At 48.7% G+C, this 26,109-nt stretch overlaps 1 protein-coding gene and 2 long non-coding RNA genes across 8 annotated transcripts in view; 2 read left to right on the forward strand and 1 right to left on the reverse strand.

The window, feature by feature from the left end:
- Positions 1 to 10,478, forward strand: part of SMAD7 (SMAD family member 7) — a 37,352-nt gene extending 26,874 nt beyond the window's left edge. For all 5 annotated transcript variants that reach the window (XM_064405429.1, XM_064405430.1, XM_064405427.1 and 2 more), the window contains one exon: positions 8,570 to 10,478. In XM_064405429.1, coding sequence (XP_064261499.1) covers positions 8,570 to 9,108 — 539 coding nt within the window. In that variant the 3' untranslated portion in view covers positions 9,109 to 10,478. The remainder of the gene's footprint in view (positions 1 to 8,569) is intronic.
- LOC135291327 (uncharacterized) lies at positions 6,367 to 11,236 on the reverse strand. The gene is made up of 2 exons (XR_010354124.1): positions 11,097 to 11,236; positions 6,367 to 9,834 (listed from the first exon to the last, which is right to left on the reverse strand). It is a non-coding gene; the product is annotated as an uncharacterized LOC135291327 (long non-coding RNA).
- Positions 10,642 to 22,799, forward strand: LOC135291329 (uncharacterized). Of its 2 annotated transcripts, XR_010354131.1 has the most exons (3): positions 10,642 to 11,153; positions 21,923 to 22,115; positions 22,367 to 22,799. It is a non-coding gene; the product is annotated as an uncharacterized LOC135291329 (long non-coding RNA). The 2 variants fall into 2 exon arrangements; XR_010354130.1 differs by having other exon boundaries at positions 21,923 to 22,799.
- Positions 22,800 to 26,109: the final 3,310 nt, after the last annotated feature.

Genomic DNA, 26,109 nt, shown 5'->3' on the forward strand with positions numbered 1-26,109 from the left:
ACTTATCCCAGAAGGGTGATGGGCAGGATGCTGCCCCAGCAGCCTCCAGCACAGCCCAAGCCGGGAGAGAGATTCTTGGCAAGCTCCTGCTCGGGTCTGATTTGCATTGCAGTAAGTCAGGAGCCCTTTGTGTGCTGGTTTCTCTTTCTCAGAAGGTTTCTGGTTGAGATCTGGGTTGGGTTTGGGTGGGGAAGAGGTGTGTCCTGGTGGCTGAGGCTGAAGGCATGGAGGTGGCTGCTCCTCTCTGGGAGCTGGGGCTGGTACCAGCCCTGAGTCACCTGGAGCTCCCAGGGCAGCATCTCATGGGAGCTGGGCTGTGTTTTCCAGACAGGTCTCTTGGCTGGTTTGTTGCAAAAGTGAGATTATTTCGGGTTGCCTCGAGGAAGGGGAGAAGGCTGGAGAGTGCACAGGGCAGTGGAGCACCTACACCACCCCCTGAGCCAGCAAGCCCCCACCAGCACAGAACAGCAACACATGCAGCACAAACAGGATTTCTAGGGGGTTTCCACGTGGATCTGCATGCCCCTGTGGCTCTTTGGATGGCCTGGGAGTCTTAAAAACGCCGTGGATTTTGTTGGCAGGGCCGCTCTGGAAGGGTCTCACCTCTTGCAGCATCCCTTTGTCCCACCCAGCTGTCGAGTTGGAGCTTGGGGAAGGGATTCCCGTCCTACTGCTTTTTTGAAACAAGGGAAAAGTTTTCCCACACCTTTGAGGGGTGCAGAAGGAGAGGCAGATAAAGAAGGTTCTTTAAATTAAAACTTCAAAAATAATTAGGCTGACTGTATACTAAACAACAGCAAAGAGGCCCATTTACTGTAAATATTATGAATGGATTTGGCTGGCTTCTTCATCCCCACCCTTCCTCTAAGGCTTTTCTCTGAGCTGAGTCGAAATTCGGCCTTCAGACAGCACGGTACTCTATAATTTGCATGGCTGATGAGGCCTGAAGCCTGGTACGGAGGAAACTGGAGTCAGCTGGCTCCTCTAACCACTGGAGACAGGCAGACAGGCATTTTTGGTGTGTGCCTGCATATTTTCCCCCCCTGCCCCACCACCTTGTAGCTCCAGCCTTGCTTTGGCTTTTAAGGAGAATGGTCACAAGAAAAGGGTTCTTCTCTCCTAGAGTCGTTTTTAGCCATGGTAATTGATTAATCACCGTAATTAGACAGTAGCAGTGACTAATAGGATGTTTATGAATCAAATTTCTGGTTTGGTGGACTCCATGAACTCGGCAGTTTCACTCAGGTTCTTTCTCTGCCATCCTATGAATGCAGGGGACATGCATCACCCCATTTTTAAAATATATTTTTAATATATTTTTTAATATTTTTGGACATTACTCCTGGTCCATCCTTGCCATCTGCCATGGTGATGTTTGCTCTTGAGCCTCTGTTAGTCTGCAACAACATGCTTGCAGGGCTTCTTTCTGTTCTTTCTTTCTTTTTCTTTCTTTCTTTCTTTCTTTCTTTCTTTCTTTCTTTCTTTCTTTCTTTCTTTCTTTCTTTCTTTCTTTCTTTCTTTCTTTCTTTCTTTCTTTCTTTCTTTCTTTCTTTCTTTCTTTCTTTCTTTCTTTCTTTCTTTCTTTCTTTCTTCCTTTCTTTCTTTCTTCCTTTCTTCCTTTCTTCCTTTCTTCCTTTCTTCCTTTCTTCCTTTCTTCCTTTCTTCCTTTCTTCCTTTCTTCCCTTCTTCCCTTCTTCCCTTCTTCCCTTCTTTCTTCCCTTCTTTCTCACTTTTATGTTCTTGCTGAATAGGTCTTGAAAAGGTCAGGGCTGGGTTGCAGGCTGGGGGGAGGCTGACTCAGGGCACCACCAAGCTGGGGTGGAACCTGAGGGGATGTCAGGGGTGAGTCATCTCTACCCACCATCTCACCTGACCTCATTTTTTTCCTGATTTCACAAGGGGGGTTCCCAGCTCTGGGGAAGGTGATGGCAGTTTTTGGCTGGGTCACCTGGGGACTGAGCAAAGCCCTCCCAAACTTTCAGGTCACAGTTAATACAAACCTGAACCAAAGCCCAAGAAAAATGGGGAAATATGAGACTCCTTCCCCTGATGGCTTCTGCCATATTTTATCCTGCTTGACCTCATCAGACTCAATCTTAGTAAGCATCAGCAAATTGAAATCTTGCGGTGAAACTTAACATTTATTTTCGTGCAAGGTTGACTGATTTTGCAAGGAACAAGGAGCCATTTGAATGATTGATTGGACAACTTGCTAATAAATTAAAAAAGTAATCTTAAGGCTCTTTAGCCTGCATGACTACCATGTATGCTGAGCAATAAGAGCCGTCTAATTAGACATAGACACAAATTTATGGTCTGGCCTGTCAATCCATGGATTAAGGACTGCATAAGTACCTACTGACACGATGGGCTGTAATGGCTCCTGAAGAGATGTTATGGTCTATCATGTCAATAATCCGCAGATTAAAGGCTCCCTAAGTAGGTGTTGATGTGATGAACTGTCTCAGCTCTTGGGGCTCTTCTGCTGGGGAGGTGGAGGGACCCCAAGGGCCCCCAGGGCGGTGCCATCCCTGCACAAGGTGAGGGTTTTATTTCTTCTGCAAGCAACAGGAGCTGAGCACAGGACCAAGCTTGAAATTAGGCTTTCAGGAACTGTCCCAGCCATCAAAAGCAGGGGCTCCTGGTGGAGGGGAAGCTGTCGAGCCCTTGTGTGCTGGGAGGTGCAAAAGGTTTGGGGCAAACACTGCTGTGGGTGGGGTCTCCATGCTGCCCACAAACTTTGTTAAAGGCACAAAGCACCTTTTCTGCAGCAGGTTGTATTCTTTAATGTGGATTTATCCTCTAATTTGAACTTTTTTCCCCCTTCTGCCGAATGTACCTGGAAATCTGGCTTTTAGGTATTCTTTGTTTTGTTTGTCTGTTTGTTTATCTATTTGGCTGGTTTGGGTTTTTTTGTTTTTTTTTTTTTTTTTTTGTATTGTTCTCTTCTTCCACCCTGTAAGTCACTTGAGAGACTAGAAAGAAAGTGGGATTACCTTTTTGGGTGCCCATTTTTCTTTGTTATGATGAGCACACTGTGCTCTGTGTTCTCCTCATCTTGATGTAATACCTTTCACTTCTCAAGTGAGGGGTCAGGGGGTTGTTTTTCCAGAGATCCTACAAAACCAGCACTTGCCAGTAACAGGAGGGGCAAAACTGCAACTGAAGGAGTCCTGAGAACCCTCCAGAAGAGCATTTAAAACCCCTTGGAACCCTCTGGGTTTTGTGTCTCCATCTCTTGCACGCCCAAGAGTAGGAGAAGATGAGGGTCATGCACTGTCCTGGACACACAAATGCCACTTAAGGTCAGCCAGGGGAGATTATCGGGCGCGAGACGTGCTGAGCTTGGTCTGGCCCCAGCCAGACACGTTGTGCTGACACCAGTCCAGACAATTTTTTTTTAAGCACAAATGCCCTCCGTGTGTGCTGGTGGATAAAGGAGGAAGGGCTGAGTGTGTTCATCTGCTCCTTGGCAGCGCCCATGGCGCTTGTTTTCCAGCAGAAAGCTGTCTCCTGGAAAGCCAGGCAGGGCTCTCTCCAGGTCTTTGAGTCTCCCAGCAGCACAAGGACGTGGAGCTGCTGCAGCCAGTGCAGAGGAGGCACGGAGGTGCTGCCAGGGCTGGAGCCCCTCTGCTCTGGAGCCAGCCTGGCACAGCTGGGGCTGCTCCCCTGCACAAGAGAAGGCTGCAGGGACACCTGAGAGCCCCTGCCAGGGCCTGCAGGGGCTCCAGGAGAGCTGCCCAGGCACTGGGGACAAGGCCTGCAGGGACAGCACACAGGCCATGGCTGCACTGCCACAGGGCAGGCACACATTTTGGGATGTTGGGCAGGAATTGGTGGCTGGGAGGGTGGGCAGGCCCTGGCCCAGGGTGCCCAGAGCAGCTGTGGCTGCCCCTGGATCCCTGGCAGTGCCCAAGGCCAGGCTGGATGGGGCTCGGAGCAGCCTGGGACAGTGGGAGGTGTCCCTGCCCTTGGCAGGGGGGGAACAAGAGGGTCTTTAAGGTCCCTTCCAGCCACAAAACCCTTTCTGAAAATGAGGATACTTTTGTTAGCAGTTCAGGGTAAATACTACCATGGTGAATATTGTGCCAGGGTTGATGCTTGATGGGAAATCCAGACCAAAGAATAAGGGAGAGGAGGGCGTGAGATGGTGAGAACTTTAGGAAGAACATGAGAAGATGCCCAGGACCAAAACTGCTTTTTGGAAAAATAGGTGTATATGTACATATATTACAAAAAGTGTACATAGTTCTGAATACTTCTACATTTGGATAGTTTGATTTGCCTCTAAACCTGATGTCATTGATGAAAGATCCAATTACAGGCATTTAAAATCCTCATCAGTAAAGGCCATTTTATTCCTATTTTTGGCTTTGAGATACTGGTGATAATTTTGACAGCCCTTGATGTGGTCAGCTGGGAGCTGGTGGGTCAGATAGCTCAGTGTATGCTAAACCTGCTCTTTTCTTTCAAGGTTGGTTGGCTACAGGAATACCTTTAGCTAAAAAAACCAAAACAAAACTCAAATATCCCCAGCCTAGCTCCCCTTTACATTCATGAACCTGGCATTGGGACAAGGCTGAGATCTGAAGGACAACACAGATCTAAAACAGGCCCAGGACAGGAGCTGCATTGTTTTAGTTTATTATTATTGTTTTTTAAATTCAATTTTTCTAAAATGCTTTGGTTCTCTGTGAATTAAAAATAGAGAACTTTTTCCTCCCAGGCTCCTAATAAAACTGCTGGAGCTTGGAAAGGAAAAGTATGGATGACATGCTTTCATCAAATTAAAACTCACCATGTGATGGAGAGAAAAGCCACACCAGAAATTTCCTGCCACTTCCAAGCAAGGGGAGATGTGACTCCTTCTGCCGTAGCTCGGAAGAACCAAGTGTGGGACTTGACAAATTTGTGTGTTTCTGTGGTGTGAATGTCCCATACCCACTGTTGTTTCTCCAGCTGTCAGTTTTTTGTGGGGTTATTGCTTTGGTATCCCATCCTGCTGGATTTCTGCATGGATTTGGAAGCATTTTCAGCAGGAGCAGGATCATGCCCTGAGCCCTCAGACAGCATTTCTCCCCATTGTGCAGAAATCCTGACTTTGGGCTTTTCTTGAGAAAGCTCAGGCAGGACTTGGTGGTTGTGGAGGTCAAGGCAAGTGGTGGGGACCCTCACAGCCTCTTGTGCTGATTGGTGAGTTGGGATTTAGCTGGCGTGAGGCTTTTATAGAGGACAATGGATGCATTGGCAAAACTGGGGCAGCCCCTCAGGAAAATCCAGGAAGGTGTAAAAAATATGGGGGAAAACAAAGAGTTTCCCAGTGGGGATGGGATATGGTGTAACATGGTTGTGCTGGGGCATCACTGGGGATGAACCATCTGCACCAAAATGACAAAAGGTGTTTCCCCAGGGGCTTTGGGGTATTGCCTTGATTTCTTCCCTCTGTGAGGGGCTAATGTGGATGGCTGCTCCCTGTGACTACAGTGATCAATACAACTAATTCCCCAGATTCCTGAGGGCAGACTCACTTTATTTTCAGTTGTTTCTATACTATTATTTTTTCACAATGAGCTTGCACAACGCGCCGGGGGGAGGCTGCTGGAGCCTCAAGGCAGGCTGTAATGGAAACCATGGAAAATCCTAATAACCCAGTGATAGCAGCAAATGGAGGGATCCTTAATAACGAAATAATAGCACAGATGTTTATAGCATTAAACATTATCATTGTTTGCTGGGACATGGGAACGCTCCCAGTTTGCTGGGAGTTTTCCAGGCATTTAGAAAGGGACGTGTTTGCACCGAGGAGCTCGTAAAAACGATGCTTTTAACTCAAAACAGGCATCCCAAAGGGTTTGCAGCCGTCTATGGGCTGTCACACGCACACGAGGATGTGTTGAGGAGGATGTGGCTGTGGGTTTTCCTGGGATCTGGGTTTTTGTGTGACTACAGCAGGCAGAGTTGGATGGTGGGTGCCTGCCATGACCCCAGGTTGCGCGGGGTGAACCCAGCAGGGTGTTTTTGAGCATAATACTTCTGTTTGCTTCATTTGCACAGATCCGTGATTATTGCCACCAAAAAAAGCCTTTTTTGGGGGAAAAAAAAAGAAGTCTGTCACTGTAGGAAGCATCTCTTGAGTCACTTTTTCCTTGTCTCCTGCCACCTCCTCTCCTGTCGGAGTGATGCCACTGGCTTTTCCCACCCCTTTTCCTGGCGGATGCCAGAACCAGGGAAGGGGGTGGGAGCAAGGAGGCTCCTCTGGGGTCCCAACAACTGCAAAAAGCAGCTTTGGTGGTGGCTGGCAGGGAGGCCTGAGCCTGTTTATCCCAGCTGAGCCCTTATACTCTCATGGATTTTTGACTAGACATGCAGTCAACAGCTGAAGCCCGCAAACGGAAGAGGCTCTGGCATATTTATACTGTGTGCTGGCATCAGCTCCTTAAAAAAAACTCAAACATCCCGGATTACCTAAGATTCGTCCTTGAGGTCTGGTCACCCCATGTCATTCAGAAACCTAGTGGGATTCATTCATGAACTTCCAGCCCTCCATAAAGGTCCGTTCATTCATCGCCAAGGCAATTTTCTATTTTTTCTTCTTTTTTAAAAAAATTATTATTGGTAGGTTTGTGTTTTTTTCTTTTCCATAAATGCTCTAGCAATTAAATAGCTCTCTGTGAGCAGTAGTGAACTAGTTGTTACATGGTCTTCACTAATACAAGCACAAATACCAGGTGAAAAAGTCCTTTTTTCCCACCCCTGCCACCTCCTGAAAGGGATGGTTTTATGTTCGAATCAATAAAAACCTGTAGGAATTTCAGCAGGGGTCCAATGGCTCCAAAATTCCCCCAGCTGCTGTAAAACAAAACCCAAAAGGCTCTGAACATCACTGGCAGGCTGACAGTGAGGAGAGAGGTAGTGGGTGGTCAACAGAGATCCCCCTTTGGATTGAGGAGCATCCTTGCCCTGGATCCAGAAACAACCCTCCCAGATTCTTCTCTCTCCCAGGCAGGTGGTGGAAACTCCATCCTGGAGGAGTTTCTTGCCCCTCTGGATGCACTTTTGCATGGATGGCACCCAATCTGTGTTAGTGGGGAGGAAGTAACCCAAACTGCCCTCCCTGCCCCTCCTCAGCCCCAGGTTTCAGCAGAACATAAAATTACCCACAACAGAGTCTTGTGAGGCACCAAAAAAGGGAGTGGAAGGACAAACTGGGGTGCATCTCAGCAGATGCTGTCCCAGGGACCACCCCAGCATGGCCAGAACCCCTGTCCCTGGTTTAACCTGGGAATGAGGGTCTCTATTTTGAGACATCCACAGCCAGGCCCATTTTTAGTAGCTGCCTCCAGCAACTGGAGAAATATTTTCCTTGCTGGCATAGAAATGAGGAAATTAAAAGTGTGTGGCTGGGCTTTTTTTTTTTTCTTTTTTCTTTTTTTTCTTTCTTTTTTTTTTTTTGTGTCTCTCCTCTCTTAAAAGCACAGCACAGGGCTTGAACGAGATGGGAAGAAAACTGGGAAAATGGGTTTATTAATAGCAAAAAGTAGAGAGAGCAGGCAGCCAGCATGTTGCCCTGGGGAAGGGTGGGGTGGGGGGACTGCAGGAAGAGCTTTTGGTTGCTGGGTCACCCACCACCCCAGCTCCAGTAGTTTCTCTCATAGTTCAGGGGATTATTTTGGTAGTGCTCACTAGCTTGCATTCCCAGCTTGATTTTTTTTTTTTCAAATACTATTATAGAGATGAATAGTTCCCAGGTCTTAACATGCCTACTGAGGCTGGAAGGAATTACCCGCCGAGCAGCGCCAGGCTGCTTGGGATCCTCTGTCAGGAAAAGGGGCTTTCTCACATTTCTTCCCTCCTCCTGCCTTGCTTTTTCCTCCTACATCATTGCCATGCTGCATGGGGTAATTACGGGCCAGGGAGTTGAGAGAAGGGCTGCACGAATGAACTTCTACAATTTTATTGTCAGCTTTTAGGCAAATTTCGTTAACTTGTGTGAGATTTTTTTTGGTTCCCTCTGTCTTTTGGTGCTTCCCATAGGTTAGGGTGGCATCTCATACTGTCCATCACCCAGGCCCTGCAGGCAGGAGAAAGCCCCACACACCAGAGCAGTCAAGTTCTCATCCCCTCTGGTCCCATGGGGTGGCTCTCAGTGTGGTTTTCTTAGCAGCACCTCATCGTTTTCAGTGTCTGTGCACAGTACATTGTCATTTATGGAAATAAATCTGTTATTCAGTAGTTGAGAATCAGGGGGTTCACGTGTTTGGTGGCACAAGCATCTCACCTCTCCTGTTGGCACTGGTGTTGGTTTGGGTGAGGGTGGCTGTGTCACTGTCACTGACTGTGTCATTCAGGACCTGTAAATCCAGCCAGAGCTAGGCACTGGAACCACAGAGGAGTGCCTCAAACCTGGAAATGTTTTTTTGGAAATAGTGGATGGATGTTGATGTATGTGTGGAGAGGATCTTGAAGACGTGGGCAGGCAAGGTCCTGTTGGTTCTGCGTTGCTTTTGGCTCGTGTTGATTCCCTTGGTGCTAAATCTCTCCTTTTTCTTTCCCCCCTGTTGTTCTGCAGATTCTCAAGTTCTTCAGGAGCCAGGGGATAGGTCACACTGGTGTGTGGTGGCATACTGGGAAGAGAAGACACGTGTGGGTCGGCTGTACTCTGTCCAAGAGCCCTCCCTGGATATCTTCTATGATCTACCTCAGGGGAATGGTTTCTGCCTCGGACAGCTCAACTCAGACAACAAAAGCCAGCTGGTGCAGAAGGTGCGCAGCAAGATCGGCTACGGCATCCAGCTCACCAAGGAAGTGGACGGCGTGTGGGTGTACAACCGCAGCAGTTACCCCATCTTCATCAAGTCGGCCACACTGGACAACCCCGACTCCAGGACGTTGCTGGTTCACAAAGTGTTCCCAGGGTTTTCCATCAAGGCTTTTGACTACGAGAAGGCGTACACCTTGCAGAGACCCAACGACCACGAGTTCACGCAGCAGCCATGGACAGGATTTACCGTGCAGATCAGCTTTGTGAAAGGCTGGGGCCAGTGCTACACGAGACAGTTCATCAGCAGTTGCCCCTGCTGGTTGGAGGTTATTTTCAACAACCGATGACTCGAGACAGAGTGAACTCATGACATCTATACTACTTTGCTGCTATTACTTCCTTCTGAGTGCTTGCTTTTCATGCAGACTTTTTTTTTGTTGTTGGTTTTTTTTGTTTTGTTTTGTTTTGTGCACCCTTCCTCGTTTTGAGAAATAGCTTATGAAAGATTTTTTTGTTGTTGTTGTTGTTGTTGTTGTTTGTTTTTTTGTTGTTTTTGCCTTTGGGGTATTTTGATAAATATATCTATTTTTTAAAAGTGTGAATGACCAATAACTCTCAGAAGGGCGAGAGAAGGGTGCAGTGGGGATAGATCACACGAGATAATTACTTCACGCCTCTCAAAAAGGATTATCCAATGGGGATCGATGGATTTGAAAGCCACTAGCTCTATGTTACAGCTCCTTCCCTTGGACAACACAAGGAGATGACTGTATTTTTGTACGCACCACCTTCCCAGTGACGGTGACACCGAGACCCCTTCCCAGCAGTGCTGACCCCGCGTTGCCGCCGAAGGATGGTGCAAAACCTTCCCAGACAGGTCTTTTACCGACCTTTTGTGTTTCTCTTGTTGCTGGGTTCATGTCTTGTCACTGTGTTCATTGTTCCACTGCTTTTTCTATGTTTTTTATGATCGTGGATTGATGTAAGGGTAGAAAACAACAGTGGAGGGACTCCACGGGCATGGCCCGGGCTTGATCATTTGAGCTGAGACGCAAAGTGACAGAATTCTAAACCTAAAAAAAAAAGAAAAAATTAAATCTAAAGAAAAACAAGTGGGGAAAACAAGAGAAAAAGTGTTCACAACAGTCGGTGTGTCATAACCTGCTTAGATCAGGTTATCCAGGTACCATCTTATCTGGAAATGCAGTTGTGCTTTCATTTCTTCTTGAATTCATACACGAGTATGATACTTTTACACTGTTCTTAGCTCAATGAGCATGTTTAGACCTTAACATAAGCTATTTTTCTAAATATAAAGGTTTAATTGAACAAGAGAGCATTCTTCTTGGAACTTTAGCATTGTAGTGCTTTGGAAAAACACCCACACAAAAGAAAGGACTCCTTAAAAAAACCTGAGATTTATTAAAGAAAAAAATGTATTTTATGTTATATATAAATATATTATTACTTGTAAATATAAAGACGTTTTATAAGCATCATTATTTATGTATTGTGCAATGTGTATAAACGAGAAAAAAGTAAGAAAGATGCACTTTGCTTTAATATAAATGCAGATAACAAATGCCAAATTAAAAAAAAAAAAAAGAGAACACAAGATTGGTGTTTTTTCTATGGGTGTTATCATCCAGCTGAATGTTTCTTTTTCTAAAGGAGTCTATGTTCCATTAAAAAATAAAAATGTACACTTGATCCCAAACTGTGCCGAGTGGCTTTTTTGGTGGTGTGGGTGAGGGAGACTGGAGAGGTGCAGCTCTGAGTGGGTGCTGCGTGGGGTCAGTGGTGGGAACACCCTCAGCTGGGGTGGGTAACACCTGGGTGGGATCGTCCTCAGCCTTGGGCTGCCCTGGCCTGGTTTGGTGCCCGTGGCTTTTGGCTGCCCAGTTTGGATGCAACCTGTCAGCCCAAGGCTGGAGGGACTGGCTGCCCAAAATCCACTGGGTTGTTTTTGCTGTTGTTCCTGTTTCTCCCAGTTTCAGCCTGAAAAGCCCCCAGTGCTGGGGACACAGCTCTGTTTGAGCCTGTCCCTGTGAGTATTTATCCCACAAATACCAGCCCTAGCCTGTGCTCTCTGCTGGGACACAGGCGGCCTGTGCCAGCAGCTGAGGAGGAAAATATCAGGAGGAAGCCAGTCTTTGGGTTTTCCTTGACTATTTCCTACTCTTTTCATCTCCCATGCCTCTGGTAATAAAGGTGGTTGTTCCTTTTGCCCCCCTCATGCTGCCTTTAGGCGTTCCCTACTCCACATCCCCCTCACACATGAGCTCTGCCAGGGGCAATTCCCTATAAATTGTTCCTGCCTTCTGTGGAGCAGGACCTTGGGTGGAAACTGGAGTTCTGGAGACTGAAGAATGTTGACAAGAAGAATGTCCAGGTGGGCTTGTGAGCTCCCACCCTAGCGAAGGGCACGGACCCCAGGAATGTGACCTCAGCCTCTGCTGTCCTCCATGGGGTGGGTGGGCAGGTCAGGCCCTGTGAGCATCAGCTCCGTGCTGTGCCTTCTGTTCAGCACAGACATGAGGGATTTACTGGCACACAGAGTTTAGGTGTCCCCAAATGGACTCTGCCTTCAGCTGGATCCGTGGCACTGAACACATGAACCAGCTCCAAAAGGGATTTTGATCGCGGGCCTGTTTCAGTTTGCAGGCCCTCTCCTCACCCTTCAGGTGGGAATCAGCACGGAAAGCTGAAGCAGGATGGATACACCCATCTTGTGTCACTTGATGTGCACTGAGACACACCCAGGAGGACAGGAGTCCTCCCAAACAATCTCATGTGTGCCACAGTTTGGCTCACTTCTGTTCTGAGCCACCAAATGTGAGCTAACCAATAACAACACGACACCTGTGTGGTGCAGTGGGCCAAGCTGGCAGTGATGGCTTCCATCAGAAGCCCCAGGATCACCATCAAAGGCACTGCAGGTGAAGGATGAAGCAGACAAATGCCTCACAAAACCCTTTGCTTATTCCTCTGGAATTGTGTAGCATTGATCTGTGTGAGCAGGTCTCTGTGGGCAGCAGGAACCTGGGGCTGGAAAGATCACTCCAAATCTAGGAAATGACCAGGTACAGGGTCATGCTGGGGTTGCAGCTAGCTGTCTAAGAATCTCAAAAATCAGAAAAAAATCATGAACTGATTTGGTTTGCAAGGGACCTTAAAACTAGTTCCAAACCTCTGTCATGGGTAAGCACACCTTCCATTGTAATAGGGTGCTCCAAGCCCATCCAGCCTGGCCTGGATCATTTCCAGGGATGGGGCACCCACAGCTGGGTGGGTTTTACTCTGGATTAACCAAGAGATAGGGAATATTTCGTTCACTTGTGGTCCTCCCACCTCCAAGCTGGGCTGCTGAAGAGATGAGACACTAGCTTTGAGTCTGAGGTATGGAACCAACTAAACCACATGGACAACCACAGAACTCTGCATTGCAGAGGTGTTCTCAAGTGTTTTCACCTTGTTCCATGAGGTACATACTGTATCCTGGTGGTTAAGGCCCTGGAACCAAATTGTAGCACAGAGAGCTTTGTCCCTTGAATTAAGATCTGATTTTTGTCCCTGCACATTAGTCTGTGAGATTTGACCAAACCATTTAACCTTCCTGTTTTCCAGGACTTTCACTTGTAAGGTACAGAGGTTACAAAAAGCTGCTCATCCTGAAAGTGAAGGATGAAAGTGCTGTACCTCTAAACAAACTTCACAGCAGCTTTCCAAAATACAAAAATACTCCAAGGGCTGGAGCCCCTCTGCTCTGGAGCCAGCCTGGCACAGCTGGGGCTGCTCCCCTGCACAAGAGAAGGCTGCAGGGACACCTGAGAGCCCCTGCCAGGGCCTGCAGGGGCTCCAGGAGAGCTGCCCAGGCACTGGGGACAAGCCTGCAGGGACAGCACACAGGCCATGGCTGCACTGCCACAGGGCAGGCACACATTTTGGGATGTTGGGCAGGAATTGGTGGCTGGGAGGGTGGGCAGGCCCTGGCCCAGGGTGCCCAGAGCAGCTGTGGTTGTCCCTGGATCCCTTGCCAGTCTGGACAGGGCTTGGAGTGCCCTGGGATAGTGAAAAGTGTCCCTGCCTATTACAGGGCATGGAACAGGATGAGCTTTAAACTGTTCTGTTTTTCCGTGAAAATGCAAAGAGGAAAAATGACCCAGCGAAGCCAGAGCCTGTCTGTGGAGATGTGCCTGTGATGGGTGCAGTGCTGGTGGCTCTTGTGTCATTTACAGGCTGCATTGAGGGTCTGAGGTATCCTCCACAGCCTCCCTTTACACCTCGCCCTGAGTGATTTGCCCTGGCCATGGCTGTGGCACACTGAGCTGGCTGGACCTTCAGCTGGACATGCCTTTCCAGGTCAAATATTAAAATCATCTGGAGAATGATCTGAAAAGCCTGGGAGATCACTTTATTCTATGAGATCTTTGCTTGCATTCATCTGTCAAAATAAAAGGCCAGGCAAGGCTGTTCACAGTAAGAAAGCTGAGAAATAATCAGCAAAACTCTGGCTTTTCAATACCATGACAGTTTTAGCTGAAGTGTTCCAGCCTTCACCTCCTGCTGAGCTAATTTTAGCCCTCATTCAACAAGGAAAAAACAAGAACATGACAGAAGGATGCTGAGCACCAGTTCATATGTGTCCCCATTCACTCCTTCAGCTCTGGGGCTGGTGGATGTGGGATGGGGGCGAGTGGGAGGTTAAAATAGAGACCAGAGGTTAAGCAGGGAAGAATTTCCCCTTGTCAACAGTTTGCCAATGGTGTAATTCCATCTTCAGAGCTCGGAAAAACTGCAGCCACACAAAGCAAAGTGCTGACCTGGTACAAACCTGTCTGAGCAGAAACACAGATGAAGGGGCTGTGTACAGGGACAAAGCCAGCTCCTTCCAAAATGAAAATGTTGATGTCCAAGTCAGTCTTGGACAGCATCATGATGACCTTCTTGCTTCAAGCCTCCAGCACCTAAATTCAGGCACACCCTAGCTCCATGGACATCTTCCAGCAGAGCAGTGGTGGCCCTGGGACCTCACCTGTCATCATACTTTGTGCAGCTTATCCGTGGATTCCACTCTTTCCTCCTTGGAAATCACCTTAGAGAAATCCCATCTGCTTAAGAGGCTCAGACATGAGGTGGTTGAGACAGTCTGAAGTCCAGATTTCCCAGCGGATGGCGGGACATGTCTGCCTCCTCTCCTTCTTAGAAAATAATTTCTCTGGAAATTTGGGATGACTGACATCAGCCTGTTCTTGCTAACTGTATTTTTGCTTTGGACCGTGGCTCCAGAACCATAAATCCTAAATCTTCTGACAATGCACTGCAACATGTTAAATTGCAGCACAGTGGGGCCTTTATTTCCCCAGTGTTGCAGAGCAGTGATTGAAGAGTGCAACAAAAAAGGGTCAAACAATGCAATTTTTGTCCTAAATCACACCTGAAATATTATCAAAGTGTCAGATGCTGAGGTACTGCAAGGGACAGTGATGAAATTCCACCATATTCAGGTCATGGTTTTCCACATTGTCCATTTGCAGGTGGAGCAGAGCCATGATCCCAGTGCCAGGTGATGCTCAGCAGCTGGATCACTGCCCATCCTCCCCACTGGGAGAATGGGTCCTTCTGCTCATGCAGCCCTCAGGACAGTGTGGTGGGTGTGGGCTGCCTGCTCCAGGCAGTTCAGATCCATGGAAAAGCTGATTCTTTGTGCTGGTGGTGTTTTCACTGGTGTAAAGTTACCGCAGTGGATTTTACCTCAGCTTGCAAATGGTAGCTCAGCTGGGTATTTGTCTGCATCTGTCTGTCTATCTATCTGTCTATCTAATCTATCTATATATCCATATCTATCTATCCATACCTATTTATCCATCCATCTATCTATCTATCTATCTATCTATCTATCTATCTATCTATCTATCTATCTATCTATCTATCTGTCTAATCTATCTATCCATATCTATGTATATATCTATCCATCTATCTATATATCCATATCTATCTAATCTATCTATCTATCTAATCTATCTATCTATCCATATCTATCTATCTATCTATCTATCTATCTATCTACCTATCTATCTATCTATCTCTCTATCTATAATTATCTATTTATATATCATCATCTATCTACTATCTAATCTATCTATCTATCTATCTATCTATCTATCTATCTATCTATCCATCTATCTGTCTGTCTCTCTGTCTGTCTCTCTGTCTGTCTAGCTATCCACTGGTCTGAAAGCCCTTGTGGAGGCAAACTGGAGAAAAATTGGCTTAAGAGGAATAAATAAGACACATCCATACAAGCGTTTTCTTTACGTTGTCCACGTGCATTTGAAAATTCAACTTGTTTTATTTGGCACATGTTGGAAAGAAGATACCAGGGTGGGGGCACACCTCTGGTGGTTTGAGGGAGGAGATTAAAATGGGGTGAGACAGCCAATTGTGAGAAATATTCGAAGCAAGAAGTGAAGATGGAGCTACTCCCATGCCATTTATTTGTACAGTAGCATGGACTCACAAGGGCTTTTTTGGACCAGATATTTCTGTATTTTTGCAACAAGCAGCCATGAGAGAGAAAGTGCTGGGGGGCAGACAGAGAAGCCAGGACTGGCCCTGAACAGCCAATTGAAGAGCCAGCTCAAGGCTGGGGAGGTCTGTCCCCGTGACCTCACTGTGCCACCAGACTTTGGCAGGAGCCCTGCTCAGCCTTGCACAGAGGAGGCAGAGGAGCACCCCCAGCCTCTCCAGCAACTCACTGTACACATTTTTGTGTGGCTTAAAGATGAAATGAATAAAACCCCAAAATGCTTGCAAGGTTGTGGTGGCTGTTGTGGTTGACAGGGAAGTCGCTGCTGTGTGATGTTTGCCAGCCAAGGTCCCTGTCATCAGCTTGAGTGGAAAAGCCCAGGATGCTTCCTCTTGTCTTGCTACTGGATCACCACCATAAACTGCCCCTGGTGGTGAATTTGACCATCCCCTTGGGTTATTTTTCAGACACTCTGGTTTCTGAAAGCCAAGAGGCTCCAATGCTCACACAGTAGGTCTGGCTGTCAGCTGCACACGAGGCTGGACTTGATGGCCTTGGAGGTCTTTTCCAGCCTTGAGGGCTCCATGATTGTAAATGTCTCCTGAGCCTGGTGGCAAGGTTCAAGTCTGAAAATGAGGCAGAAACCTGAGAGTGAATTGAGCTCCCACTTCCAAACATTGCAAAGTCTGTGTGGAGGGAGAAGACCTGAGTGAGCATCTGTCCTGCAGCAGAGACAGCTCGAGCTGTGCTGTGACTCATCCTCCTCCTCGAGGGACCCTGTGGTGGGAGCAAGGATGTGTTTTTCTGGCTGGGGCACAGTGCTTTAGTGTCTGGGCTTTTGGGATGCTCACTGGGCTGGAGAGCAAGGAAAAGCAGTGCTGAGCAGGAGCACAACCCTCCTTCAGTGGTCAAGACACCCTGTGCAGAGGGTGTTGGAGTTCCTGTCCCCAGCCTGTGCGTGCCCAGTGCCATCTGCAATATTACATATTTGGGCTGAAAGAAGAGGTTAGGGGTCCCCTTGCACCCTCCACACACAGCTCAGTCTGTAGGCACCACTGGGAGGGTGTGGGAGCTCTGAACTCCTTCAGCCAGGAGTGTTGAGCCCCTTTGAGCTCGGCTGTGCCTGATGTTCTGGGCAGGTTCTTGGCTCCGTCCCTTGCATCTGAGCAGGGTCAGGGCTGAGGGGAGGGTGACTGAGGCCCTCAGGGTTTTACATCAGCTCTGAGAGTAAAATCTGGGTGGTTTCACTAGCTTTCAGCGTGGTGAAGTGTTTGCAGCCTTTTTTTGTACCAGACAGGAACAAAGCAGTGCGAGTCAGACGTGGTCGGTGCGGGTGCTGTCGGTTACCAGGGTTACAACACGCATGGGAAAAAGGGAAAAAAAATCCCACATATTGCAAGGAACTAAGTACTAATTTTGCTGTCGAGGCGATACATAGGACTGGCATTACCATGGATGTATTTATATCCTCTGCCCTGTAGCAAATATGTAAGTTATTCTCAGGCATATCCGTACTCTGGGTTTGGAGCTGAACCACCAAAGACCTCCAGGGAGTTGTTGTGTCAGAGCTGAGGGGGGTCTCTTGTTGTTCCCTGCAGCTGCCCAGATGAGCAGCATGAATATGCTTAAAATAGGAAAAAACGCATTCTAACCCCAAAGATATCTGTTTTGCACAAGGCATGCTGCAAGGAAAGGAACAGGACAGCTCTGGCTCCAGCCTTCAGCCAGAGAAAGGACACAACTGGGCCCCAGCACCACAGCCACCAAAGATTGTTAGCTCAGTTTATAGCAAATTTCCAGTGGAAAATGGGTCCGTTTTGCCTCTCAACAGCAAGGTAAGCCAAGCCTGACAGGAAGAAACTAGAAAAAGAAGATGATGTGAAAGGGGTCCAGTGAAAGATAAAGATCTGATGAAGGTGGAAGAAGGGAAAACAACCTCCTGATGGGAGCTGGGTGGTGGGGTCCTGCAGAGCACTGGGTGGGCACGTTGCTCTCCCCCTTTGCAGGAGCCACTGGGGGACACTGGCACAAACAAAACCAAACCACTGGATATGGCCCAGCACCCCAAAATGCCCTGCTGGAAGTGGTATTCACTTCTTCCCTGGAAGCTCAGGCCCTGCGGTTTGGTTCTTCCAGCCCAGCATGCCGTGGGGAAGCTGGGATGAATTTCATGGTTGGAGAATTTTCTGGTTTTAATAATTGATCAAGAGCGAGCAGTGGGATGGAGAGGCCTCGTGCAGCTTGTGGGCTCAGCAGCAGAACCACTTCCAGCCAGCAGACAGCATGGAGAGGGGCTGGAGGCAGGGAATTGCCTCCATCAGAGGGGCTGCTCAGGGCTTACAGCCTCCACAACCGGGCAGAGGGCTTTGCTTTCATCTCACTGCCTACAACATCTGCAGCCTGGCCTCGTAAAACTTTCAGCGCAGTTTTAACCCTTCAGGCTCTTTTTTTCTTTTAGGGTGATTTCTGTGGAAAAAAGGCTGCAGTTGAAGCATTAAAAAAGCCCATGCAGCAGCATCTCTAGTTGGAGAAGCTGCCAGCTCTGTCTGCTGCCCGTGGAGGAAAGGACAGTGGGATCTCAATGCACAACTGGGATCATTCCCTGGAGGCCTCCAGCCTGAGAGAGCCTGCTGGACTGGGACAGCACTGGCATTTTAGTGTGTATACTACAAAAATAACTTTTCTTGGGGCTTTTTTTTGCAGAGATGCATCACCACTCTTGGCAGCGGCGAGGCTCCGGGTTTGGATTGATTTTCAGCATAGTCAAGCTCAATACTCCTAATCCAAAGTCTTTCAGCTCTTGGAGGTCACACTGAGTTCAGGAGGCAAATTTCTCACCTGGGGCATATTTTTGTTGCAGGAAAGCAGATCCCTAGATAGGGACCGGATTTGTCAGAGGAAACCGATCTCAGATACAGACCTGCTCGTGGCTTGGGAAATCCAGGGAGATGGAGCCAGAGTGAATCTGGTGTTCAGAGCTCAGCAGCCTCAAATACACCCATCCCCTTCCAGGGGAGACGAACAGTCCAGCAAAACAACCTCAGGGGCACCGGAAAATGGTAAAACAGAACTTGAGGAATGTCTAAAAGGAACCTGAAAGTGGAGTTGGGCAACACGAAGCGCAGGAAACCACAAGGAGCAGCAGCAGATCTCGGTTATACATGTCTGTCACAAAGTCTCATCTGCTTTTTGAGGCTCCGTGAAAGGCTCCCACTCGTGGGCTCTGTTTGGTGTCTCCCAACTGGGTACAATTTGTGAGCTCCAGGAGTCGTGTAAGTGTAAGAGAGTGGAAAGCACAACTCTCCAGTCCTCCAAATGCAGGAGAAATTTGACAAGTGCAGGATGAAGACTTGAGCCTGGATAGATGAGGGAAAAAAAAAAAAGTTATTAGGAGTTTTCATGACTTTTAAGTCAGCTGAGGATGTGGATGATTTTTTTTTTTTTTTTATGATTGGGTTGGCAGGGCTTGGCTGGCCCTGGTACTCCTGCTGGGAGCAGCCCCAGGTCTGACATACCCAGGGGTGTGCCAAAGTTCCTCCATCAGGCACTAAAGCCTCCAAACCTGAATAATGAGAGAGATTCATCTAGTCCAGGTAAGCCATGTGGGGCTGAGTGCTAGTAGAGGAGGAAAATTGGTTAAGTTGTGGTGGAAATAGACAGACATTTCCTTACATATCCGTCATTCCCCAAAGCAACAAATTTCTGCCCCTCTATGGGTTTGCTTTAAGCAGTATCTCAGGGTCTAAAAACACTAGGGATTTTTGAGGTTCCAGAACCTAAAAGCAGGACTTGAAGTTGGGATTTTGATATGTGGTCCACGGATGTCCTCCCTCTCTCTCATCTGACAGTGGCACAGTGGTCCACAGGCCATGCTGGCCTCACTCTGCCACCTCTCCCAGCTGCTGCAGCATTCCACCTGCACCCTGAGCTTGGCACATCACAGAAACTCTCTGAATGGCCTCAGCAAAGCTGCTTCTGCCTCAGTTTCCCTTTCCTCCCCATTACCAGCCCCCGTCGTGCCTTTGGTGGCATCAGGAGTGACTTTCCTCCACCAGCAGAATTTAATTTAGAGGCTGAGGATGGATTCTGCATTTATACTCCTTTTTCTGAGCAAGTCTAGAGACAAAAGCTGAAGGAGAGCACAGCACAGGGAGGGAGCTGCAGCTGGGACACCAGTGCTGGTGTTTGCAGCACCTCCAGGCCAGGAGACATCAAAGAGGGCATGGCACCCTCAGCTCCCAGCCAGCGGGGAGCTTAAATGTCCTTCCAGTTCAGGCATGCCTCAACGCTTGCTAAACAAAAAGCCCAAAAAAACCAAAAAAAACGCCCCAAAAACAAAACAAAACAAAACAAAAGCAAACAAAAAAACCCCCCAAAAAACCAACAACAAAAAAACAAACCAAAAACCAACCAAAAAACAAAAGAAAAAAACCCAACCCCCCCAAAAACCTAAAAAACCAACAACAACAACAAAAAAAGCAAAAAAAACCCCAAAAAACCAACAAAAAAAACCCCAAACAAAAAACAACCAAAAAGAAAAGAAAAAAAACCCAAAAACCTAAAAACCAACAAAAAAACAAAAACAAAAAACAAACAAAAAAAACCCCAAAAAACCCAAACAAAAACCAACCAAAAAACAAAAGAAAAAAACAAAAAAAAACATTAAAAAACAAAAACAAAAAAAAACCAAAAAAAACCACCAAAACAAACAAACAAAAAAAAAACAAAAAAACCCCCCCAAAAAAACCCAAAAAGAAAGAAAAAAAAACCAAAAAGAAAAAAAACCCCGCTTCTTATTAATCTGCGATTGAAACTGTAATTATGTCCTCGCTCTCAACAGCCCCATCGGCAAGTTCGGGCAGGGGCCGGGGCTGAGCCGCCCCTCCCGCATCCCTGCAGCCCCGCCCGGGCTGCGCATCCCGCCCGGGCACGGAGCCCTCGGAGCCGTCCGGGGGGATGAAGCTGCTCCCGTGGGTGATCCCGGCACTGTGTGCCCTCCTGCACCGCTGCTGCTGCAGCTCTGTGGCTGTCCCGGGTGCCTGCAGCGAGGCCAGGCTCTCCCACTCCGCGCCATCCCTGTGGGAGTGCAGGGCTCGGCTGCTTCTTTTAATCCCTACAGCAGCCCCTCAATGTCCCCCAGCGCCTCCGTGGGGGTTTCTGGGTCACAAAAGAGCCTCAGTTTCTGATGGTGCTGGTTTGCTGCCTCCCTAAATGTCCCCTGGGACGTCCCTGCAAGGTGAGCAGCCTCTCCCGCCCCAGGGATGCTCAGCTCTCTCCACCCCGCAATCCTCCCAAAACCTCTTTTCTCTCCCCAGAATCTCCCACCTCTTCAGGTGCCCCTCAAACCCCAGGAAGGCAGCCCTGCTCCCCCAGCCCCACACTTGCCTCTGTTTGCTCCGAAAATGCTGGTTTCAGCTTTCATTGCTCTCAGATGTTTTTTTGGACTCTATTAAATAACACTGCAAACGTTGATGTTAATTAAAATTCCTCCTAACCACTCCCTGCTCACCCTCCTCTTGTAACCCCTCCTTAATACCTCATTCATTTTTGGGATCTTCCCAAACAGAGGTTCTCCAGGCCCAGCTTTTTTTTTGGTGGTGTTTCTCCATGCCACATCCCTCCTCTGTAAATAAGCTCTGGGGTGCAAAGCGCTGCCTGCTTTTTGTTTTATTGCCATTTTCCCATAATTTTATCTGTTCTTGGAGATTTAGCATGAGGGACTTCAAAAGGATTTATTGTGTTTAGGCTGTTCTTTGTGCCAGGAACAGGATCAACAGACACACAGCATCTCGTGGGAACAAATCCCCTCAAGGCTGGTACATCTCTCTGGAAGGTAACATTTTAGGAACTGAGCTCCCACCTATCCAGCACTGGATACCTGTCTAGACCTTGAATATCTGGAGCAATGTCTACTTCATCCCTGGGTTTTGCTGTTAGCAATCCCTCCTCCAGGCTCACTGCACCCCTTTGGATATTTGTTGTCCTTGTTGGAGGGGAAGACATCTTCCCTGCTCTGAGAAAAATGCCAAAGTGAGGTATTTCTTTAAACTTCAAAACACAACCCAGTCAAGGAAGCAAAGTAAACTGAATGTATTGAAAATGGAGCTGGAAGAGAGCACTTAAAATCAGCTAAGCCCCTGCTAATCCCAGGGGCAAATCCAGACATCCTCAAATGTCTACCTGCAGTCGGTGTTTTTCCAGCCTGTTCTTAGAAATCTTAAGTGCAGCATTGCTATATTTTTTTCTCAGGCAATTTTTCCCAGGCCTTTATCATCTGTCTGTCACCCAGGCTGCATCTTCCTTCCTGCAGGGTTAAGCCCATGACTTCTCAGCCCTTTTTTTTTTGTGATAATGAAGGGTTTATTTCCTTTCCCTCGGCAGCCGTGTTTTATGATTTACAATATCCCTTCATCTTTTTTTAATTCTATAGACTAAACAGCACCAGCTCCTTCAAGCTTCCTTTTTTGGGCCATCTTTTGGTTTTCTGAGAGCTTTACACACCATCCTCCAGACTCCCTCTATTGCGAGTTGACCACCTTTATTATTAAGTCATTACTCAGGATTCATTAGACACCACTTGTTTGGGTAAATGTTGCTTATTATGGTATCTTTTTTTCTTGTCATTATTCCAGAATGCAATAGCTGTCCTCCAGCCATCTGCCAGCTCTTCATGGCTTTGCAGAGGTGAGGGAAGGGTGTGTCAGGGCAGCTGTTCCCAGCACCAGGCTGCAACAGGGCCACAAGGAGCTCGGGGGATTTGACAGGGACCAGCCCAGTGGTTCCCAACTTCCCAACCATCTCTGAGTACCCCATTCCCAAAAAGAGGTAAACACCCATCAGAAATTCGGGGTTCCTCTGAGGTCTCTATTGTTTTGGAACCCTGGACTGGTCCAGTTCCAGCCCACAGGATACCGTGAAAATTCAGAGTGAAGTCTCCAGATTTGTGCTGGGCAGCGAGCAGCCTTGACAGGCATTAAATGAAAATGGGTCAAGTACACCACATCTTTATGCATTCTGAAATTATGTTGTTGTTTTTTTTTTTTTTTTTCCCACAAATACATTTTGATATGTGAAAGCATTTTGTGCTATTTATTGCAATTATCTCTGAGGATACAGTTGGTTCTGCTGAAGATAAGGAGGACCCTGGAATTCCAGGAACAGCATTACCAGTGAGATAAGCATCAGCCACAAGTGCACAGTGGGTTTCCCTTCCAGACAGAGGATATCAGACCCCCAGTCAGAGTGAAAATCTCCAGCCCTACACAAGCACGACCAGGAATGTTTTTTCCAGTTGAAGACCTGGCCTGGGATCAGTGTGACAAAACAGTGAATTTTGTGCACGAGCTACATGTCTGCTGAGGGTGTTTTAAATGCAAGAACAACGCAGCACACTTATTTTCTGCTTGAAAAGTCTGCACATATTGCAGAGGTTTTGGTCAAAGAGCTGCATTTACTCTCTCACACATTTTAATTCAGGCCATTTGAGAATAAAATATGTACTGAAACGCATTTAACTGTGTTTCCATGAGTGTTTAATGATGTCTGCTTCATCAAGGGTGATGATCAGAGAAGCACAGTGTTTTGGGTTGGAAGGGACATTAAAGACCCTCTCAATTCACCCCTTGCCATGGGCAGGGACACCTTCCACTGTCCCAGGCTGCTCCCAGCCCCATCCAGCCTGGCCTTTGGCACTTCCAGGATCCAGGGGCAGCCACAGCTGCTCTGGGCACCCTGGGCCAGGGCCTGCCCACCCTCCCAGCCACCAATTCCTGCCCAAGGTCTGATCTGAATTCTAAATGTTCTTGAATCCAATTGTCTGAGGCTCAGTTTCAAGCCCATCTTTGCTTAAAACAGCGGGACAAAGTGAGGTGTGCAGGGAATGGGCATCACTCTGGAATCAAGACACTTCCACTGATGATGGGCAAGGCAGGGAATTTCCCACAAAGCCCTGCTCTCCGGAGCAAACATTGGCTCTGGGAGGAGGTGATCCCTGAGGGAGTTTGGACATCTCTGGTGCTCAGCTGTGTCCTTTGAGGCCCTGACTTGAGAGGGAGAAGATGCTCTGGCAGTAGGGAAATGGAGGGGGAATGTGGGGATTAGAGGTGTGGGGAGCAACATGGATGTCCCTGTGGGATCTGGTGGTGTTTCCATTCCTTGTTTAACCTCCTGTTTTTTCTCTCTTTCTTCCTCCCTCAGGCCTGGCCAAGGTCTTTTCTGCTCTAGTTGCAGACACCCTTGTGAAGTGACCCTTAGACCAGGTTGTTTGAGGTGAGCAAAGCCCACGCCAGCCGCTGTCGATTAATTATTACTTCCAACCTCCTGCTTCTCAACCTTGGGAAACCGCTCTGTATTGGGTAATTCTTCATTTTCCTCCACCCCTAACCCCCCCACTTCAAATGGGCAACAGTCAAAATACAACTTACTCCAGGTTTAAAAAACCCTCCCTACCAAAACTGCAGGTCAGAGAGAAGAGCCTGTTTTGTGGAGGGCTCCATGGGTAGAGGGGTGTCCACGGGGGTGTCCCCACTCCAGGCACAGGTTCAGGGACACCAGGGCCAGCAGTGCTTGGAGTGGGATCCCGTGGCAATGCCAGTGGCCTGGCAGAGAGACAAGGTGGAGCCTGGCTGTTTCGACACCGAGCTCTTCAGCCCTCGGCACGGTTTCCATTGGCACCTGTGCTGGCAGCCAAGAGGGAGACCTTTGCTCAGCTTCCCATTAACCATTTCCTTCTAATCAGAGGCATTCACCAGTCAGCTGCCACTGACCAGCTGGGAGGATAAACGAGGGGTCCCTGACCACCGTGTCTTTGTATTTCTGTCACTAATCTGGCAAATTTTTGGTATTTCAAGGAGGGGAGGAGATGGGTGCCAAGGGGGTGCTTGGGCAAAGAGGTGTGAGGTTGTGCTTTTGGGAGGAGAGGGAGGAACCCCCCACCCTGCAGGGTGCACAGGGGTGAGAGCTGAGTTATGCAAAGCCCCCCTTAGTCCTGAACTTGAACCCTGTCCCTGTGTACTGTCAATGCCCAGTTTTGGTGGTGCACACCCCAGAAGGAGGGTGAATTCCCCACCTCAGTCTTCCCCAGGTGCTGCAGTCCTGGTGCCACTGAGCTGTCCCACAGGCTGGGGACCCCTGGCTGCCCATGCCATGCCTGCCCACGCCTTTCAGGGCTGCAGCTGCTGCTCTGACAGCTCCCCTCTGCCCGTGCTGCCACCCGTGAGCCAGGCTGGCCAGCCTGCTGCCTGGCCCTTATCTCCTTTCGTTGTCTTATCTCCTTCCAGTAGGAATTGGGTTGGGATCGGGCGCCCCGGGAGCTCGGCGGGGAGCTGGGAGCAGAGCAGCAGATGCAGGCAGCTGATAATGGCATTTCCTGGAGGCAGAGCTCCGGGGCAAGGGCTTCTTGGAATAGTCCACAGGGACTGTGAGGGCAGGGCTGAGGTGGGTGAAGCGAGAAAACCCCTCGGCAGCACTGGATTCCTCACAAAACAGCCGGTGCTGAGATCCTACTGGACACCTTGGAGGCAAAAAAGAGCTTGGAGAGACCTTGGAGACCTGGGATGACCCCAGGAGGCTGAGCAGGATGGAGATGCTGGTGGCCAAGCTGCAGCTCACACCAGCTGGGAGTGAACAGAACATCTCCTGCATCTGGAGCAGCACGGGGAAGTGAGCCACAGCTGAGGATCCAGACTTGTCCCAAAAAAACACCCACCCCAAGGCACTGCCCCTGGGGTGAGCCTGGAGAATGCACCTCGTGGGCAAGCATGGGAATGGTCCCCTGGGACTGGTCCCCTGGGACTGGGAATGGTCCTCTGGGATTTGGGATGGTCCCCTGGGACTGGGAATGATCCCCTGGGACTAGGAATGGTCCCCTGAGACTGGGAAATGGTCCTCTGGGACTGGGAATGGTCTCCTAGGACTGGGATTGGTTCCCTGGGACTGGGAATGGTCCCCTGGTGCTGGGAATGGTCCCCTGGGACTGAGAATGGTCCCCTGGGACTGGGAATGGCCCCCTGAAACTGGGAATGGCACCCTGAAACCGGGAATGGTCCCCTGGGATCGGGAATGGTCCCCTGGGACCGGCAGTGCAGACGCAGGAGGGATTCACTCCCGGCTGCCCACTGCCACCTGCCACCATCCCCTGCAGAGCTGGTGGGGTCACCTCCCAGCAGTGGTGGGTTCAGTTCACCCCATCAAGACTTGGGGCTGAGGTGGGGCTGGGGTTTGCACGCACGAGGGTGACAGCAAGGGACAAAGGCCACCAGCTGTCCTCCAGGGACCCCGTCTGAGTGGCCTGGGTGGAAAGCACGGCGGTGCCCCGCCGTCTGGGCTCCCTTCCAGGCTCATCATGGGACTCCCAGCAAATCCCCTGGGGCAATCTGATCTCCTGGACGCCAGGCACCTATCCCTCCCTCTGGCACGTCGGGCTTTCCATGGTTTAAGGTGCCAAAGTTCATTGACAGTGGTGGCAGCTCAGGCACACCCACAGCCCGTGCCACCCTCCATGGGACAAGGCAGGTCACCCTGCCAGGAGGAAAGAAAACAAGGTGCAATAGGGATAAAGTCACTTTGCACCCAGGTATAAAACCTTGCAGGGAGGGGGGAAAAAAGTCACCCCTGTGATATGTCCTGCACAAACCCCGGAGCTGTAGGGCTGCTGGAAGACATTAGCTAGTTTTATTTCACAGAAGAGTCAGAATTGATGATGAAACTCTGTCTGAGGCCTCACAGAGACAAATGACAAGTTTCCCAGTACTCCTTGAATGGCTACCAAATGTGTCATAGTTAGAAGCCAGCCTGGAGGGACTTTTCCTCCAGTAGGTCC

Source organism: Passer domesticus, chromosome Z (assembly GCF_036417665.1).
Source record: "Passer domesticus isolate bPasDom1 chromosome Z, bPasDom1.hap1, whole genome shotgun sequence".
NCBI classification, from domain to species: Eukaryota; Metazoa; Chordata; class Aves; order Passeriformes; family Passeridae; genus Passer; species Passer domesticus.